Genomic DNA, 18306 nt, shown 5'->3' with positions numbered 1-18306 from the left:
GCACTGCGAGGTACTTTCCGCCCGGCCCAAGGCACGGTTAACCTTTGCGTTACTCTCACTTCGCCCGAAGGGATGGAAACTCCGAGCAGAAATTACTCGGGGAGAGCGATAGGGGCGATAAAAAGAGGGGAGGTGCTTTTAGGTAACGTCAAGTAATCGGCGGCGCTCTGTGGGAGGGCGGTGTGCCGGCCCGCACCGGGGGCCGGGCGTGCTGCTGGCCGCGGGACGCTCCGGGGAAGGGAGAACGAAGGAGTTTCAGAGGTGGGGGAGACGGGCGCATGACCGTCTGTTTGCGGCGCTGACTTCACACGCAGAGAGGGCCACGGTCGCCGCCGAGCGGGGGCGGGCGGAGCGGTGCCCGCGGCCTTCGCCCGCCTCCCCGCGGCGGCCGTAGGCGCGGCGAACAATGGGTGCCGTCAGCCGCCGCCGAACAAAGAGGCGCGGGCGGGTGCGATGACTTCACCGCTGAGCCCGCCCCCGCCTCCGCCCGCCCCCGCCCGCGGAACCTGCCCCGCTGCCGTCTCCTAGCAACCCGAGAGACCCGCGGGCCCGGCGCGCACAGACCGCAGCGGCGCCCGACGGCTCTGCGGGAGGCCCGGGCGGCAGCGGCGGCTCCGCTGACCGCGCTCCGCCGCGCACCCACCCTCCGCCCCTCCCTACTCCAACCCCGGCCCCGCGGCGCGGAGAAGCGTCCCCGGCGGCGTCTCGGGACGGCGACGGGCAGCGCCCACCTGGCGGCGCGGCGCCCCGGCGGGGGTGCGCGGCGGGGGCGGGCGGGGGGCGGCAGCCGCGGGGGGCGGGGACAGCCGCCGGGAGGTTGTTTCCCTGAGGGAGGTGCGGTACCGCCGTCGCTCCTCGCGCGGTGCCAAGTGCTTCCCCGCGGCCGGGCCGGGCGCCCCTTGCGCGCCGGGCTGGAGGCGGATGGAGGGAGCCGCTCTCCGCGCTCGGCCGGAGCTCCGCCGCTGCCGCCGGGGGGCCGCCCCTCGCGGGGCGCGGGGGCGCGGCAGGCGCTGCCCCTGAGATGCGGCGGCCCGCGCCCGCCCCGCCGCTCTCCCTACCTGTACCGGGCCCGCCGCCGCCCCTCCCCCGGCCCCGCCGCCGCCGCCCCCGCGGGGGCCGGGACTGAGCGCGCCGCGGCGCCGAGACGCGGCCCCGAGGAGAGGGCGAGGGAGCGGGAGCGGGAACGGTGCCGGCCGCGGCGCATGATGTGGGTGCCGCTGCTGGCGTGCCTCACCGCGGGGATCGTCTCCGTGCCCAAGTGCCAACGCGGCCCCGGACCCCTCCTGGGGGCGGCCCGGCTGCTGGCGGCCGTGCCGGGACTCTGCCAGCGCCGTAAGTTGCCGAGCCCCTCGGGCTGCTTCGCCGTGCCCTTGGCCGGTTGCGGTTGGGGTTGGGTTTGGTTTTCGCGCGGGGGCCGTGCGTGGGCGGAGGGCATGGCCCGGCTCGGTGGCTGCCCCCGGGACACAGCCTGACAGCCGGCGCCGCGGGCACGCGTCGCCCCGGCCGGCCAGGCGGAGCTGTCGGGCGGAGGGTACCTGCGGGGGGAGCCGGGCGGGAGTGGCTGGCCCCTGGCCAAACTTCACACTGCTTGAGTACCGCTAGTGCGAGCCGGTGATTTCATTGTCCGTCCTGGGGGCGCTCAGCCTTTACGGAGCCGTGGCAGCTGCCCGGAGGCGTGGGGAGCCCACGGGGACTGTTGCACTCCAGGGTGCTGTGGGTCCTGAAGTGCCCGGTCACCCTCCGCAAGCCTCCGAGACGCGGCACACGGACCCCCCACCCCCGCGAGAGCTCACAAACTGAGGACGGTCAGTTCTTGAGGATGGAAACACTCGTTTTCACATCGTTTATATGGCAATTAGTGTCAGGGTTTGAAAGTTGATAGAGTTATGGGAAGATTGTCTTCTCTTTACCTTGGGGTAACTAACCTGTATGCTCACAGCTCCCTGGTAGCAGTGGTACTGGTGGTGACAAAGGCTCTGGTAAACGTAGGTACCCCCCTCAAACTGTGGAAGGTATTCCCAAACCCTGGGCATCGGTTTTGATGCATGCAGACTGAGAGGAGCTTGTGCAGATGTACTTTTAGCTCGCACAGCAGTTAATCAGACAAGAGCTATCAGGTTAGTCAGGTGTTTCCTAAAGGATCTTATTTAACTAGTAGCAGTCAGAAAAGCAGGTCAAGTTATCAATCACTTTTTTTTTCCCCCTTGTCAAATAAATGCATATTCCAACTTTAAGCCTGGAGTTAATTTAAAATGTTAACATGTAACCTCTAAAAATAAGATTTACAATGGGAACAGTATATTAGTCTTAAGTTCTTTATTGCATATGTGACAAATTCATGCCTAATTCAGTGGGATTTGCCCAGTGCTATTAAAAACAATGGAATAATTTGTTAACTTTCATAGGATAATTTATTTTGCTTTTGGCTTCATATTTTGAATTCAAAACCAAACTAAATGTCAATAGGAAAAATAAAATAGAATATTATTAAATTTCTTATGAAGCATGACATCTTGTAGTTAGTATCCCAGATTCTTTTTTATGCGGTGTAATTGAGTTGAAAGGCTAATTGAAACTTCATGGAGAGGGTAGCTCTGTGCCCGAGTGCAGTGCTGGGCTTGCTCAGGAGCTTAGCTTCTGAGTACTCATTTGTGCAAATAATGCAGCAGAACGGAATGCCATAGGGGAAGATTGTGCATGGGATTTTTGCTCCAAAGATTGCATGCTGTCTTTGTTGTGCTTGACAGTGAAAATATACATGAGTGATACGTCATGGGTTACGTGTTTATTGTGACAACAGCTCCCAGATTGGGAAGCCTGTAACTCAGATAGACTTTGGTTTTTTTTTTTCTGCTCTTCATTTGAAACCTCTGCTAATTCATGAAAGCTGAAAGTCACAGTGAATTCTTTCCTTCATACATAATCACTTTACAGGCTAGAGACACAGTTGAAGAGTGTTTTGTTTTGTTTTTCTGTGAATGAACACATGAAACTTTTCATTATTATTATTGGTGGTGGTGTGTGCTTTTTACTTTTAGTTGTGACAGCTCTATCAGCCAGTGCAGTACCACCTGGATTGTTTGAACTACTGCAGGCTGCTTGAGAGAAACTCTGGGCAGCAGCTCCATGTACAGCTATTTGGCAGCAAAGCTTTGTTGAAGCAGCCACTCCTCTTTCCTTCTGCCTTGAAAGTGCTGGGCATGGAGAAGAGCATCGTGCTGTTCCCGTGTCATCAGCAAATTCGGTTTATTTATGTGCAGAGTTGGCAGAACCTGCGTGTCTGTTGCATTGAATCTCCGGTTCTAAAAGAGACTGGAATGAATATGAAATGCACATGGAACTCAAGTTTATTCATTCTTGTTGGAGCATTTGTGGCTCTTCTAATTGGAAAAAAATTTAAAAAAAAAGAAAAAAAGTGGTTTGATGCTACCTGGGGTATTTGTTCTTCAGACTGCAGTTGGAGATGTGAGTTATTGCTTGGGAGTAAGTAGAGGAAGAATTTGGCCCCAGGTTTGAAGTTATGGGGAGTGTGTAAGGAAATCTCACAACGCTGTAAAGTTGCAAGTCCCAAATTAAAGGTTCTGTAAGCTCAGATAAAAAGGTTAGTGTTGCTGCCTTCTACAAAGGGTCCCTTGTTCAGTAAGTCTCACCAAAGGAAATTTGCAGTTGGCTAAGCCAACTAAAACAAATACCTGACATAAGAATGGAGCTGGTTCCATAGTGCTTTCTACAGACCCCAAATTTATATTTAAACATTGAAACCTGAAAAACTCCTAAAGATGTAAACCAGTGAACTGAATAAAAGCTGGGTTCTACAGCAAGAGCATGTGTATGCATTGTGTTAACCAGCTGTCTAAGTGCTCACTTCAGTGGGGACAGCAAGTTCCCTGGCCTTGTTCAGAAACTAAGCTGTTGAAACTCTCTAGTTTTTATATGCTGTATAAGCACATGGGATATGTAGGGCTTAGATACTGAGGAATGACTAAGTGGCCAAGGTTAACAGAGAACATCAGTTCGAATCTCAGCAGTGTCTCAAACACAGTTCTTACCTTAGTTTTCAAATGTTAATAAACCTGTTTGGTGCTTTCAGAAATACCTATGTAGTCATTCCTGTATGACACTTGGGTAAACAGAGTTTACTTGTGATGTGCACACAGCAATGGGACAGTGTGAAAATCTTTATCCCCAGTTAAAAAGTCATCAGTCACACAACAGTTCTGTGACATAGCCATAGCTGACAAATCTCTTGATCTTATAAAAGTCAGTATTTTCAGCCTTCGTTAGAGGGCCATTTAAAAAGACCAGTTAGGGGCTTTGGGAAAGTAGAGGTTATGCAATCATGGCAGGGACAACTTTTAATTGATTCATCCCAATAGCATGACTTCTGATGCCAAACAGATTCATTAATGCTCCCTCATCTGGGTCCTTGGTGCTTTGCCAGTCTTGTCATGTCAGAGTTTCATCTGTGTTCCCTCTAGTTAGAAAGTTTCATAAATTGTTACTGTGTTACTTCTCGAAGGAATAGGAAAAGTCATTCAAGCCACCCATGGAAGAGCTGCTTTTGAAGAGAGGTGGTCAGGAAATGCCCCAGAATGGAACACAAAAAAAAGAAAAAAAACCCCAACCAAACAAACAACCCCGAAAAGAAAGTCTGAAATAAAGGATACATCATGATAGCTTTAACCAGTGTTTGTGTGTTGATTTCTGTGCTGGCCCATTTCTGTATGGGGGTCAGCGGAAGAAGCTGTGCTGTAGGGGCTACTCAGCACTGAGACAGTTCTGCTTTTCCTAAGGCTTAAAACAATCCAAGAAGAAGAGAAAACCCATTTTTAATTTCCTGAGTCTGTGTGTGTGATCTGCTCCCTAGGGGTATTGGACCATTTTTGGGAAATCCAACCTGGGTGTTTGAGAAGGCTGTAGGTTGCAGTTCTGAGGAATAGCAAAGGAAAGGTTGGCCAACCTGTACATTGCCCAAGGAGCATATTATGCCAATATATGCATACATTTGCTTTGCAGATTGTACACTGATGTTAGTCTGTTGCAATTTCATGTATCTTCAGGGGGATTATGTGGTAGGTTCTTTATGGTTTTTCCAAGTTGAATGATATTCATGGTTGTGTGTATAGTATTTACAGTGTTTTCATGGTGCAGATATTTGAGATGGGGTGAGAGTAGGATAAGAGAGGAGGTGGGCAGTTTGTCAACCAAAGAGGCAATTACTCATGATGCTCTGGGAAGACTGGCTCTGTCAGTTTGGACATGCTGTTGCTGAAGGAAGTTGTGAACACAGCCTGAAGATTGCAGGCAGCATAAATCCTCTCTATAGCACTTCGAAGAGGCAGTAGCTTCTTTTCTGGTCCTTAAACTTTCAAGGGCTGGAGCTGCAATAACTGAGCAAGAAGGGACTATGCCCTGTTAGTCAAGAGGCCTGAATTAATAAACTCCACTTTCCACAAAAGTACAATTTAAGTTTAATTTATCTCTCCAGAGCATCAGAAAGATGTCAGAGTGTGAGCTTTATGGAAGCTTAATAAAATAATCAAATAAACCCCCATCTGGTTGTATGTTTAACAAGACAAGTTGAAACATCAGATTATAATTTCTCTTCTGCTTCACAAAGTACATAAATGCTGGCAGTATTTTTCCAAGTCCTAGAAAGAGCTCTTGATGATGTGTCCACATTAATTATGTCTTGAATTTGGGACGATCTGGATTATTTACCAATCTACAGTAGGAGGTATGAGAAGATAAACATAAGATACTGTACTTAAAAAATGTGTAAATTGGCGTGACCTGCTGATATTTATCAAGACTCTTTCAGAAAGCCAGGCTTGTCATCATTATTTTTGGGAGTAAGTCCTTAGAAGCTAGGGATTTCTCTTCTTTAGAATAGGTCTCACTGTACAAATCTGTAAAATATTTTATTTATCACCAATGTACATTAAAAAACTGCATATAGCAAACCCATACTTTTTTAGCATCAGGATAGGTGTATCTTAGGCAGTGATTGGGATTTAATGAGTTTCGTTAGGGCAAGAAGGGCTTTGTGTCTTGAGCTTTAAAGCTTGCTCAGAGTTCTTAAAATACATTAAGGACACTAAAATCACGTTATGTTTTCAAGATCATATATGTGAACCGTAACAGTGCAGTCATTTTGATGTAAAGCTGGCTTCTCAAGTTGAATGTACTGAAAACAAAATTCTGGTAAAGAATATAAATTCCTTCTCATTAATAAACTTCTGTGGGTTTTTAAAATCAAGTTCTTAAGACCTTGGTGTTTCTCTTTCTACTTACGTCATCCTTTCTAGCAAAGTCTGTCTTCAAAGGTCCTGTATGTGCCCATTACTAACTGCTGACTTCTGTCTAACCAGTGGAAAGATGTAATATTTCTTTCTGATCTGCTTAACTAGGCATAATTTATGATGGGCAAAGTAGGATATGGTCTGTTATTCTTCTCTAAGCACTTGAACTTTATTAAAAGATAATTTTTTTTTTTCTTTTGGCAGTTTACATAAATGGACTTTGGCTATTTAGCTTAGCTTTTGGGAAGGAAGTAGGGCTCTAATGAATTAGTTCACTGTCCACTGTAATGGAACCTTTCTTCAAGAAGAAAAGTAAGCCTCTTGCCAGCCATTCAGGATTCCCCCTTGTTCTGGTGGCAGAACAAGAATAACCCCTTGAGCAAAATGTGAGTGTTTCAGGATGATTGGAATTTGCAGCATTACAAAGCTGCCAAAAAAGCAACATCTAGCTGAGGCTATATTTGCTAAATTGAAAAGTTTGTAAAGCTCATAATTGACTTTTTTCTTCATATGTTTTTATGCTTCCCATGACTTCATTGTCATATGCCTGCTATTTCCCATGGTGACAGTAATGAGTCTGAAATATTTATAATTACTGAGAGCTACTAAGCCAGTGATTTTAACTATATTTATTGGAGGAGAAAAATTCTGTAGCTTCAGGCAGGTGGAATGATATTTTTATTTTTATTCAGGCCTCCTCTCTGCCCCCTGACTTGGGATTTCAGTTGTTAAAAGTAGTATTTCATTGGGTTCCAATCTTGAAAGCATATCTATTTTTGGTATTTTGCTGTTGTTGTAGCTGTATTATAGGTACCACTGCATGAGATATGGTGGCATCGCAGAAGTAGTCCAAGCCTGAATAAACCAGTAACAGCCCTTTGCAAAATAATTCATCTTTCTCCTTAGGGTTCAAGGGAATTAGACTAAGCGAAGTACACTGTTGTATTTAGGAGTATGGTTTATTTCCATTTTATCTCTCTAGGGTGGTAGGGATTACTACTGTGCTGAGGACAACATGCTACTTTCAGATGTGAACTTCTTGCTGGAAAGCTGAACCATAATCCCATCTTCTTGTACAAACAGAACTCGCAGAAAATAAGAAAACTCGAGAAAGTTTACACTCTGGCACAAATGATGCAAAATGACCTAAATAAAGCTAGTGACATCAGCACGCATCCTCTTCCAATCTAAGCAAATCTGTTGGATTGTATTTTACTGTCAGAAATGTTGTGGCATTACTTCAAAACATTAAATAAACCACTACCTGTTTAAAATCTTGACTTTGCGTGTTTGAAGGCTGTCCCTTACAGAGCATTTAAACTGCACCTGCAGAGCATACACAAGTACCAGAAGCTTGCATTCAAACAGTTTATATGCATCAGTAGTTACAATTAGTATGCAAGGCTACATACATTATATGTTTTGTGTAACCTTTGCCCCCAGATTAGAAGAACCTAGCAGGTTTTTATAAACCCAGAATGGAGTTTGGCCAGTGTTTGTTCCCAGGCAGGTATGGTTGGGTTTCATGTTTTTTTTGTTTGTGAACAACACATAATCTCCTATTTGAGAAACTAATTTGTCAGTATTCTCTTAAAAGATCTTTCTGTTGATCCACTTTTGATCAGTTACCTTCAGAAACGCACTGCAGTTTAACTTTTAATGACTTTTTAGTCTTTAAAGGACTTTAAATTCAGTTGTTAGTTGCTAAATGTGATTTTAAGAGTCTTTTGTGCTTTGTTATCACACAGTCAATTGAAATTTGACATCTGTTTCTGCCTTCAAAGAGCATAAAAATAACAAAAATAATTTAGAAGAAAATCCCAGAAAGTTTTTACCACATTCTGTTTGTCTCAGAGCCAATAACCATGTATGAGGATTCAGAATCCTATTGTAAAGACAATTACTGAAATAACAAATACCAAACACTTTGTATTCCAGAAAGCAATAACATTTTTTAAATAGCCCTGCTGAATAAATGCTCCTCCCAAACTTGTGCACTGCATACTACAAGTCCTTAAAGAGTGATGGTTAGCCTCTCTGATATTGGTCTTAGCTTATATTTAATGTCCTTCAGCCTTTCTCATGGTGGGTGTAAACTATGTATTATGTGTTCAGTGTTTTATTTTAACCCTAATGTCTTTCTAATACATGCACAGGTTTTTGTTTGGGGATTGTGGTTTCAAGAAAAACTGTAAAAGCACAACCCAGTTATGGTTTTGTGTTCAGACTTGAGGGACTGGTTCCATTTGGTTTTCAGCTTTGAGAATTGTGGTCTGTAATGCAGACTAAATTTGTTCCAACTCACAACATATGCAGGTAAAAGTAAGTGAAGCGAGCTCTTTGCATTGCTATGGACTAAGAACCCGTGGATCGGGAAGTTGGTGGTGACACTCCTGGAGAAGAAACACTCTGAGTTGTTTTGCCCATCCTCTGCACTACTTCTGGGTCTGGGAATAAAGCAGAGCAGTTGGAAGAGGTAGTGCTCCTATAGGGCGGAAAGCAACAATCTGGTGAAGACTAAATATGCAAGAGCAAGGGAGATTAAGGAGGCGATTTGGGGTTCAGGCCCTGGTTTGAGGAGGTGGAGCTATAGAAGATGGTGGGAGGTAGAGCTTGGGTTTGTCTTTTGTTCAAGGCTGAATTTCTTAAATAGACAAAAAGTAGTCATTTGTGTTTACCTTTATATTTTTCATGACCTCATATTTAAGTAAAAACTTGGTAGTATATACAGGAATATGCTGACTATTCGAGGTTGTTGATCTGCTACTTGCTAGCAGTGCTTACTAATATACAAGAAATAAAATTAGCAATGAAATAGGGCAGTAGCCATTCCAGGCTTCACTCAAGCAGCATGACTGTATCCAAGCTGGCCGACTCCAAGGGAGATTCTAGTAGCTGGAAATGACTAGAGTATAATGATTCCCATGCCCATGTTCTTTCCTAGGAAACAGGGAATTAACACAGCTCTGTGCATCCTTAAGTTCCCTTTAAATCAACGGATTTAATAAAAAAAGATTAAAGCACTCTGGTTCCATATGCTTTGCATTTTTATTGGTGCTAAGCTGTGCACACAGCACCATCAAACCTATGCCATAAAAGCAAATGGCTGTGGGAAATGAGTCTCTTCTAATTATGTGATTGGAGTAAATTGTGCTGTGTTTTTATTTGCAGGAGACAGAACACGTTGGTTTCAGAAACTGAATAGTCTTTGACTCATTGTTTGCAGTCACGGATTGCATCAACAAAATTTAGCCATCTCCCATAAAAGCAGGAAGTTTCATAGAAAGGAGAGGCTACAAGTGAAGTTGGCTGAGAAACAAAATCTGCATTTAGTGAAAAATTTCAAGGTTACATTGGTTGTTTTCATTCTGTGTTGTGGCTTGGGAACAAAGATAGTCTGGAGTAGTCAATAGCTCTGTCTCCCACAGTCAAGGTCATGTTTGAGGCTGTGGCTTGAATGTTGTGTTTGTGAGTCCTCACTGCTGTACCAGTAGCAGTTTTGGGTAATACCTTTCCCAAAATGCTGCTAAAGGCATCTTTCTGGCAAAGTAAACAAACCTCCTTTAAACTGATACATATACATGAAAAGTTTGAGTTTGTATGCATCTGTGTGAGACTTCTGTTCTCCAAGTTTGACTCTTAAATGATGCACAACATTCCGTAAGTGGTAGAACTTTTCAGAGAGGAGATGCTAAGAAAGATACACGTAGGCTCAGAGGGGCGTCACGAGTACCTCCTTGAAACCTAGGATCTATATCATTCCCTAATTATGGAAGTGCCTGTGCATTACTTGGGAACTCCATCTCCATGTGCAGACTTCTGATACATTTGCTGTCCTCCTGCATCAGCTATGTCTGTCCTTTTCTGCCAGAGTCTTCCTGCTGTGTTGACAGATCTCTCCACTTTTTCTTCCTCCTCCTTTGCCTTGCTGTGTTCAGCTGATATCCAGCATCATCTGTCTCAAGTAGTGTCACTCAGCGCTTGTACAATGTGTAAAAAAGGAAGATCTTGGTTATTTTGCTGCATAGTTTGCAAAGGCAGGCACTCAGACAATGAGGCAGACTGATGCATTACTTTGCATTTTAATGGCTTTTTATATCATTTGCGTCAATCTCAGTAATGCCTCTTGTGTTAGTGGGGTACTGTGTTCATATGGTAATGCAGATTAAGTAGGAAACCCCAAAAGTATCAAGGGGATATTGGCAGAGTTAGGAATGGGAGCTTGTTATCAGTCATCAGGACTTGTTTGCTAATGATGATTTTCACTGCATTTATCCAGATGTGCATATACTTATTTCTCATTTATATCTCTTCCCTATATAATCACACTCTGGTTTATCTCTTCCAATATGCTCCAATTTTCTTTCTAGGAACTCTGTAACCCTTTTTTTTAATGACTACTAGGAAAAAAGGATTGAGGGTGGGTTTTTTTATTGGCTTTTTTGGTTTTTGGTTTTTTTTTTAGTAGAGAGGTGTTTTTACTCACTTGTCAGGTTTACAGAAGTATTTTCCTAGGGCACAGGATTCAACAGTGCCAGTCATGTTTTACACCTTTCTTTTACACATCTTTTTCTTAGCAAACATGTGTCTCTTACATGCTGAGTTTTAGTTTACTGCTGCTTATCTTGTTGGTAAAGGATATTTTCAAATCAGTGTGCAGCTTAGCTCCTGTCTGAATAGTGAAACTAGTGGAAAACCATTAATAGAGAAGTGAAACCAATTAACAAATCCAATATGTAATAGGAAAAAGAGAGAGGGAAGAAAATTTGTCTGTATTTTTGTTCACGTAATCCTAGGAATTTATTATGAAGCATAATAGAGGTACAGTTTTCAAGTTGCAATCTCCTTTTCTGGGAGAAGGCAAGTACCCTTTAAAGCTGATTCTGAGGCATACCTTGTAACCCTCCTGGAAAAACTGGTGACAAAGCATGTTTTTTAAAGCACGGCATTGTGCACAAAGGGTAAAGAGAATTATTGCTTGCTTGCAAAAGGGGGGGGGGAAGGAACCCTAAATCCAGGATTAGGTTTTAGGATTGTCAGTTTAAGCACAGGCACTCATTTTTCCTTGTAATCTGAGCAAGTAAGTGTCAGACACAATAATCATGGAAAAAATTCCCCCTCTGTAACATTTTTACAATGCTTTTCATTGTATCTGCACGTTCCACCAAAGTGAATTGAGAAGCCATGTGTTAGCTGGGACAGTTACTGCCTCTCCCATCTGCAAGAGTCACGTTTGGCTCCTGAAGACAGACAGGAAGGTGAAGGCAACTGCTGGATACTGCATAAAAGCTGCGGTTTTCCTCAGAAGTGATGCTACGTGCAAGTTATTGAAGGCCACATTATCTATGGAGAGCGATAGCTTGTTTGCTGCCCTAGAACAAGTGTAGATACAGAATTTCAGGAAAAAAGCACAGACTGCAGAGGCTAAATAATTTCATATCCTTGCCTTAACTAGCATTCAAAAGTCTGACAACCGTGATCAGGCAGTATAAGCTGCTAGTTATATTTTGGCTTTCTCTTTTAAGAAACCAAATGGTACACCCTCCAAAACCAGCACAAACTTGTACCAACAGTGAAGTTGATGTAAATCCGAATTCTTGGCTGTACTGCAGCAAAGTGCTCTCTGTGTCAAAACCTGTTTAGCATCCCCTCTCAAATGCCAGTGTGTTTTATTGCTATTCCATCTCTGAGATAAATATCCTAGTCAAGATAATGTTATTTTTGTAATTAGGAGGCAGGGTATGATTATAGCATCTATGATATTTGTCCTGCCTTGAGCCATCTTGTTGCTGAGGGTTAAGTCTTGCCACACCTGTTATCATTGTAAATAGCTGCAGTTGTTGGAGTCTGATTGTATTGTGTGGAGGAGGCTAGAAAAGTGCAGTTTAACCTGCCACACTCACATTTTATTATATGCATATGCCTGTGCAGTTCCCAGCACAATTTTTGGCCCTTGTTGAAAATACCTTTTGGCATACATCAGTTATAACTAAGCCAGTAGAAACTTGCCCTTAGCTTTGGCTGAACAGTAACTCAGTCTTGTCTGGACTCCGTTTTTGGTGAAGTGGCAGGAAAAATCTTGGTTCTTTCTTCAGCCAACTCATAAAAAATGTTTCTTGCTTTAGCATATGATTTTTTAAAGAAACTGAAAAATTTAAACTAAGTCAGTTAAGCGCTTAGAGTAAACTTATAACTAAATAATAAATATTTGGTGAATGAAGCCACATCCATAAATGTTACTGTTATAAGGGGCTGTGTACTTGGGAACTTCAGAATATGTCTTAGGCATTAATAAACCTTTTTCAAGTTTCTCTTCAGTCCAAAAAAATCAACTTTTTGAGCCAATGGTACCAAGGTTGTCAGTTGCCAATCTGTGACTTCATGTTGCGAAAATGGGGCTCTTGAGACCGGGGAGTTATCAGTAGAGATTTGCATCCAGCAATAGTGTATATCCCATCTTTTAAAGCATTTCATCTGCCATGATCACATTGAAAACCCAAACTGGATTTTAAGATAATTTCTTCTGCCTTAGCAGTTAAAAAAGACACACACCCCTATATTTTTTTCTGGTGGGCTGTATTAATAAACTAAACCAAAATAGATTCAGTAAACTAGCCATACAGAAAAAAAAAAAATGGGACAATTACTTTTGGGTCAGTTTTCTGATGCATCTGGAAATATGGTACAGTTGTTCCAGCTATGGACACTTTCTTTTTTTTTTCCAAGTTCACATTACAATGAGATGTGAATGTTGTGTTACATGGTCAATGGCATTTAATTTTAGGAAGCATTAGAAATTGGGAGAGTACATTGCCTGTTTTGTGCAGATGGGATTATCTCTTTTAGGAAAGGAGTCTCAGAAATTGTGCAGGAAAATTAGGCCAAACTCATTATCTGGTTTACTTCGGTTTACTGATTACAATGACCAGGAATTAATTTGACTTATTCCTTATCTGTATAGCTAGATACACAGGTCTCTCATTCCTTCCTGTCACCTGTTTATGAGAAAGCTCTGCCTCTTACAGTGGATGTAAAGTCAAAGTTCATGTCATCTCCTCCCTGTTTTGCCCCGTGGTGGTCTTTACCCTCTGTTACACTGCACATCAGCGGTTCACATCTTTCCTTGTCCTGTGACACTTCTACTGAATCCATCACTTTACTCTGTGCCAAGAACTATTACATTCCTTTCATTTTTTACTCCTTCAACAACTTTTCATCCTGTGCCTTTGCACTTTACCAGGACTGCCTAGAAAGCTCTACAACCCAGTGCATGTCAGTACCTACCTGGAATCCTCACCCTCATTCTCCTCTCCTGCAGTTTGTGGTAGCTTTTTCTATGGTCTTCAAGACTCCTCTTTCAGACTCCACCACACAATGTGTTGTTGCCATCTTATAAATGCAAAGAAGTTTTATTGTGTCAGTGCAGAATAAGCTTGCTCTTGTTTCACATTCAAATCAAACTTTCTGTGTTTGTGTTTTTTTAGACAAACAAACAAACAAACAAAAACTTTTTGGATTTTGTCTTGTTCTTTTCTCTGTCCTTAGCGACTGCTCCTTTATATATCTCTGCCTACCTCTGCCATCCTTTAATCAGTTTCCTCTCTGTTCCAGCACCTTCCTGGGCTGCTTTTCAGCTTATCCTTATCATATCTGTAGGAACTTCTCTCCCTTTCATGTACATTTCTTTTCTCACATTGCCTGCATGGCAAAAATTGTCAACAGCAGTTTATATGAAATAGAAATATACTTCTGACCTTTGAAATGAATGAAATTGCCACTAACCTATATGTTATCAGTATAATGCTGCAATTGTGCTGTTCTAGGCTTTTCTTTTTTGCTAATACTGATAATAGGATACGTGGTGTTGATACTAATAACTTGCAATTTGTGATTAGTACCTTGGATCATCAGCTGTTCAAAGTCACCTAATGAGGACTAGCTGTCTGTGAAACGGGATCACATCTTTGAATCCATAGCTGAAATCAGTTGAATAATGATAAAAAAGATATTTTAATACATGTTTTTCTAATACTGCCTTTTCACTGTGAGAGGCTGCTCTTATTTCAGAGAGATGCTTTATATTATTACAGGTTGGGAAGAAATAATCTGAGAGACAGTGCGTGTAGCCAAAACTTTGGATGAAAACCAAACTGCTTTTTCAAACTGTTTTGGTATAATGATGTTCACAGTGTCATGATGGGTCACTTAAGAGATGTAGCCTTTCCAGTGTCACAGAATCACAGAATATTAGGCATTGGAAGGGACCTCAAAATATCATCTAGTCTAACCCCCCTGCGAGAGCAGGACCACATAGAGTAGGTCACCCAGGAATGCATCCAGGTGAGTTTTGAATGTCTCCAGAGACGGAGAGTCCACAACCTCTCTGGGCAGCCTGTGCCAGTGCTCTGTCACCCTCAGGAAAAAAGTTTTTCCTGATGTTCGCATGGACCCTCCAATGCTCCAGCTTGCACACATTGCTCTTTGTCCTACTGTTGGACATCTCTGAGAAAAGCCTGGCTCCATCCTCCTGACACTCATCCTTTACATATTTATAGACATTGATGAGACCATCTCTCCGTGCCCTCCAGTCTAAAGAGGCCCAGCTCCCTGAGCCTGTCCTCATAAGGATGATGTTCCACTCCCCTATTCATCTTTGTGGTCCTGAGCCGGCCTCTTTCAAGTAGTTCCTTATCCTTCTTGAACCAAGGGGCACAGAAGTGAGCACAATATTCCAGGTGGCATCTCACCAGGGCAGAGTAGAGGGGGAAGAGAACCTCTCTCGACCTACCAACCACACCCCTTCTGTTTCCAGTTATATGTTATAATCATATAGTATACTATGCTGTATATACCAGTAAGCAGCATTCTTAAACCACTGTGCTGTGCTCTCAAGAGTCTTATTATGTACCTTCCTGATAGCTCTTGGTGAGAAAATTCTGTACATGTAGAGGCACACTGGTTTGCAAGAGCCTTGTGCTGAACGTGCTGAAAGGGTGCACTAATGCTACATTCAAGTTGAGTTGACCAAGTCCCTTGAAAAGGCTATTTCTTCTCAATTCCAACTGCCAGAGTTTCATAGCAAAGAGCAATACCTTAAGCAGTGATTTGTGAAGCAAAGCTGTGAAAGGGGTATAAAGGGTTTTGCTGCTGGACACCCTAGTAGGCATAATTTTTGCAGTTGTTAGTACAGAATTGTGTGTCTTCAATCTGTGATACACGTAGTGTTGGATAAATTCGTATTCACTTCTGAAAAAAAGCTTTATAAAAAATCTGCTGCTTCTGGGAAACTATTCATTCCAGAAAATGCAGAGGGGGAATATTTATAGAAGGTGAGAAAATATCTTGGGTTCCATGCAGAGTGAATAATGAATAATTCAGTCAAGTGTAAATGACTTAGGAGGAAAATGTCTATGAAGAGATAAGCTACCTGGTAAATTTTTTTTCCATTAGGCAGTAAATCAGCAAAGTACATGCCAAAGATAAACTTACACTTCAAAATTACTCTAAATCAGGATCTTAACATTTTGGCCTGTTATATATATTTGGTCACATAGTTCTAGACTGTAGATGAAAAAAATACTGCAAGTATTCCCTCACCGGGCTGCCTTTGTTCTGATTTACTTCTGTTTGGATACATTGTCAACACTCTTAATCTGGTGAAGTAATTTTTGAAATCTTGGTTTAAAATTAGGTATTTTACAATTCCCACATATCATCATAAATCATGAATGTTTGGTTTTATATTTCATTGCAGAGGAAAACAGATGTGCCACTTCAAATGCAGTAACATGCACTAAGTGTCTTGCTTTAGGTCCAGAGTGTGGATGGTGTGCTCAAGAGGTATGGCATTTTGCTTATTTGCTTTTAACTTTATATTTTAGCTCTTTCTGATCTTTATAAAGATAAAAGACTTTTGAAGTGTGAAAATTATAGTGAGAAATAGCAAGAAAATCTTTTTAATGACCTCTGGAGACAGAACCTGAGAAATCATGTGAAATATATTTTGTTTCCAAAGGAGAAAATACAATCTTTTATTTGGAAAATTGCAGTAATTTTAAATAAAGTGAGAACTTTTTAATGCATTCCATCTGCTTTGTAGACAGCTTTGGCAGACTTGTAATAACTTTGAAAGTTCAACGTTTTTTGGCTTCAACAGCAAAATTGCTTATCAGTAATTTATATTAAGTCCTCATTATATATCAGAGCAAGTCTATACATATACACCTCTTGCATTTAGCCAAAGCTTTTACTAACAGTGGAGTTAACTTTGACTTCACTGTAAATTATGACCCTGTCACAAATAGAAAAAATGATACTTTTCTTATTTTGACACTTGAAACTACCAGTTCTGAGACTCATCACAGCAGATAGATCCTAGGTAGCAAGAATTATTCTGAAATTGTTATCGCTTTGTGAACTAATAATATAGGAATTTCTGGGTTCGTCTGACAGTAAAAAATAAAAAAAACCCCCACATGTATATGATTTCAAGTAAGGCTGGACCTGGAAGTTTTAAGCACTTCAGAGGAAAAATGTTTTTAAGAATATCACTGGCAATTACAGCTCATGCTCTGGAAGTCACATGCAAATTATCTGTGGTAGCTTTCATTAGCACAGAAGGTAGATAAATTCCTAGGCTGTTCCTGGAAGAGATAAGGAGTGTAAGGCACTGGGGTAACTACTGGAGATATTGTGTCTTGGAATGATTAACTTAGTCTGAAACAAGTGTAGGGAAAAGTCATGCAGGAGAGGCATGAAGTACTCATTTTCCAGGAGGAGCCTTAGGACACATGTAGATGACACAATGGATTACAACGTGGAGGGGCCCATTATTGTGGCCTGATGTCCTGTCTTTAAAAGGGCACAATTTTATCCTGCTACATCTGCTATGAAGCTGCAATAGGTCTCCTTCTCACTGGGTGCACAGATTTGACTGGGTTTCAGTTCTGCCTTGCTTCCCTTGCTTCACTTCTCATATCAATCCTGAGAGCTTTCCATGGAAGCCAGAGGTTTGTCAAGCTGTCTTAGGCCATGCTTTGATAAACAGTTCACCTATGCACTCATCCATGCTTGTGGAATGGCAAAACCCATGTTAATGAAGATAGACATTTTCTGGAGTAAAGTTACAGCAACAGTTTTCAGTTTAGCTTGCCTTCTTTGTCTAAACAATGTTTTTAATGAGAAAATCATCCCTGAGGAGCACTTAAGATGCTTTGATTTTATAGCCCCACAGAATAAATTTTGGAAAATGATATGTATCTATCAGTCTTTAGTGGTAAGAATGAGAGTAGTGAAGTTATTTATAAATTTTAAAACTTACCCTTTTGAAATGTATATGTATCAGAAAGGGTACATAAGTAGCAGAAACCTAAAAAGTTGTCTCTTATCTTTGTTAAAGGAGGTTGTGGAAAATATGTATCAGAGATAGACTATAAAAATGAGTTGGAACTTGGAAAACAAGATGCATGACTATTTAATCTCATTCTTCAGGGGCTTTCTCTGGTCTTTTCAGGGTCTGGATGACTATTCTTTAGTACACAGGTGGCTGTGTGCACTTTTTTATTGTTTCTTTTCCCCATCTGCCACTGAAATATCAGAGATTGCCCATTGTTTGGTCTTCAGCTGTGGCTGGGATGGACCAATGCTTTGAAAGACTACAAAGGACCTTGTCTTTTTCTTTTTTCTTTGCATGATCAGGATCATGTTAATCATCAGATTTGTGATCAGGAAGGAATTTTGCATTGGATCATGTTGACACAATTTTGGCCTCTTTGCCCTTCCACTGCAACAAAGGATGTGCTGCATATGAGGTCATCCTACTACTAATCATTTTCCTGTTGTTAGAGAGACCTTTTTTATGTTGGTGGCAACTTAAACTGTCCCATCCTGTAGTATATAGACCCCTTTTTCTGGGGATTGAAAGGTTATAGTTCAGCGTAGTTGGATTTGGTGTAGGGTATGAGGGTAAAACTTGAACATCTGTGATGGACAAATTCAGGTTAGA

At 42.3% G+C, this 18306-nt stretch overlaps 1 protein-coding gene across 1 annotated transcript in view; it reads left to right on the top strand.

Annotated features, from left to right (window-relative positions):
- Nucleotides 1-1202: 1202 nt before the first annotated feature.
- ITGB8 (integrin subunit beta 8) overlaps nt 1203-18306 on the top strand; it is a gene marked incomplete at both ends in the record, with an annotated part of 42312 nt that continues 25208 nt past the window's right edge. The window contains 2 exons of the mRNA XM_084280268.1: nt 1203-1332; nt 16057-16142. Of these exons, the coding sequence (XP_084136394.1) occupies nt 1203-1332; nt 16057-16142 (216 nt within the window). The remainder of the gene's footprint in view (nt 1333-16056; nt 16143-18306) is intronic.

Source organism: Gallinula chloropus (genome assembly GCF_964237585.1).
Source record: "Gallinula chloropus genome assembly, chromosome: 2".
Lineage (NCBI taxonomy): Eukaryota > Metazoa > Chordata > Aves > Gruiformes > Rallidae > Gallinula > Gallinula chloropus.
Note: the sequence above shows the minus strand (reverse complement) of the source record. Positions and strands in the feature narration are given on the sequence as shown.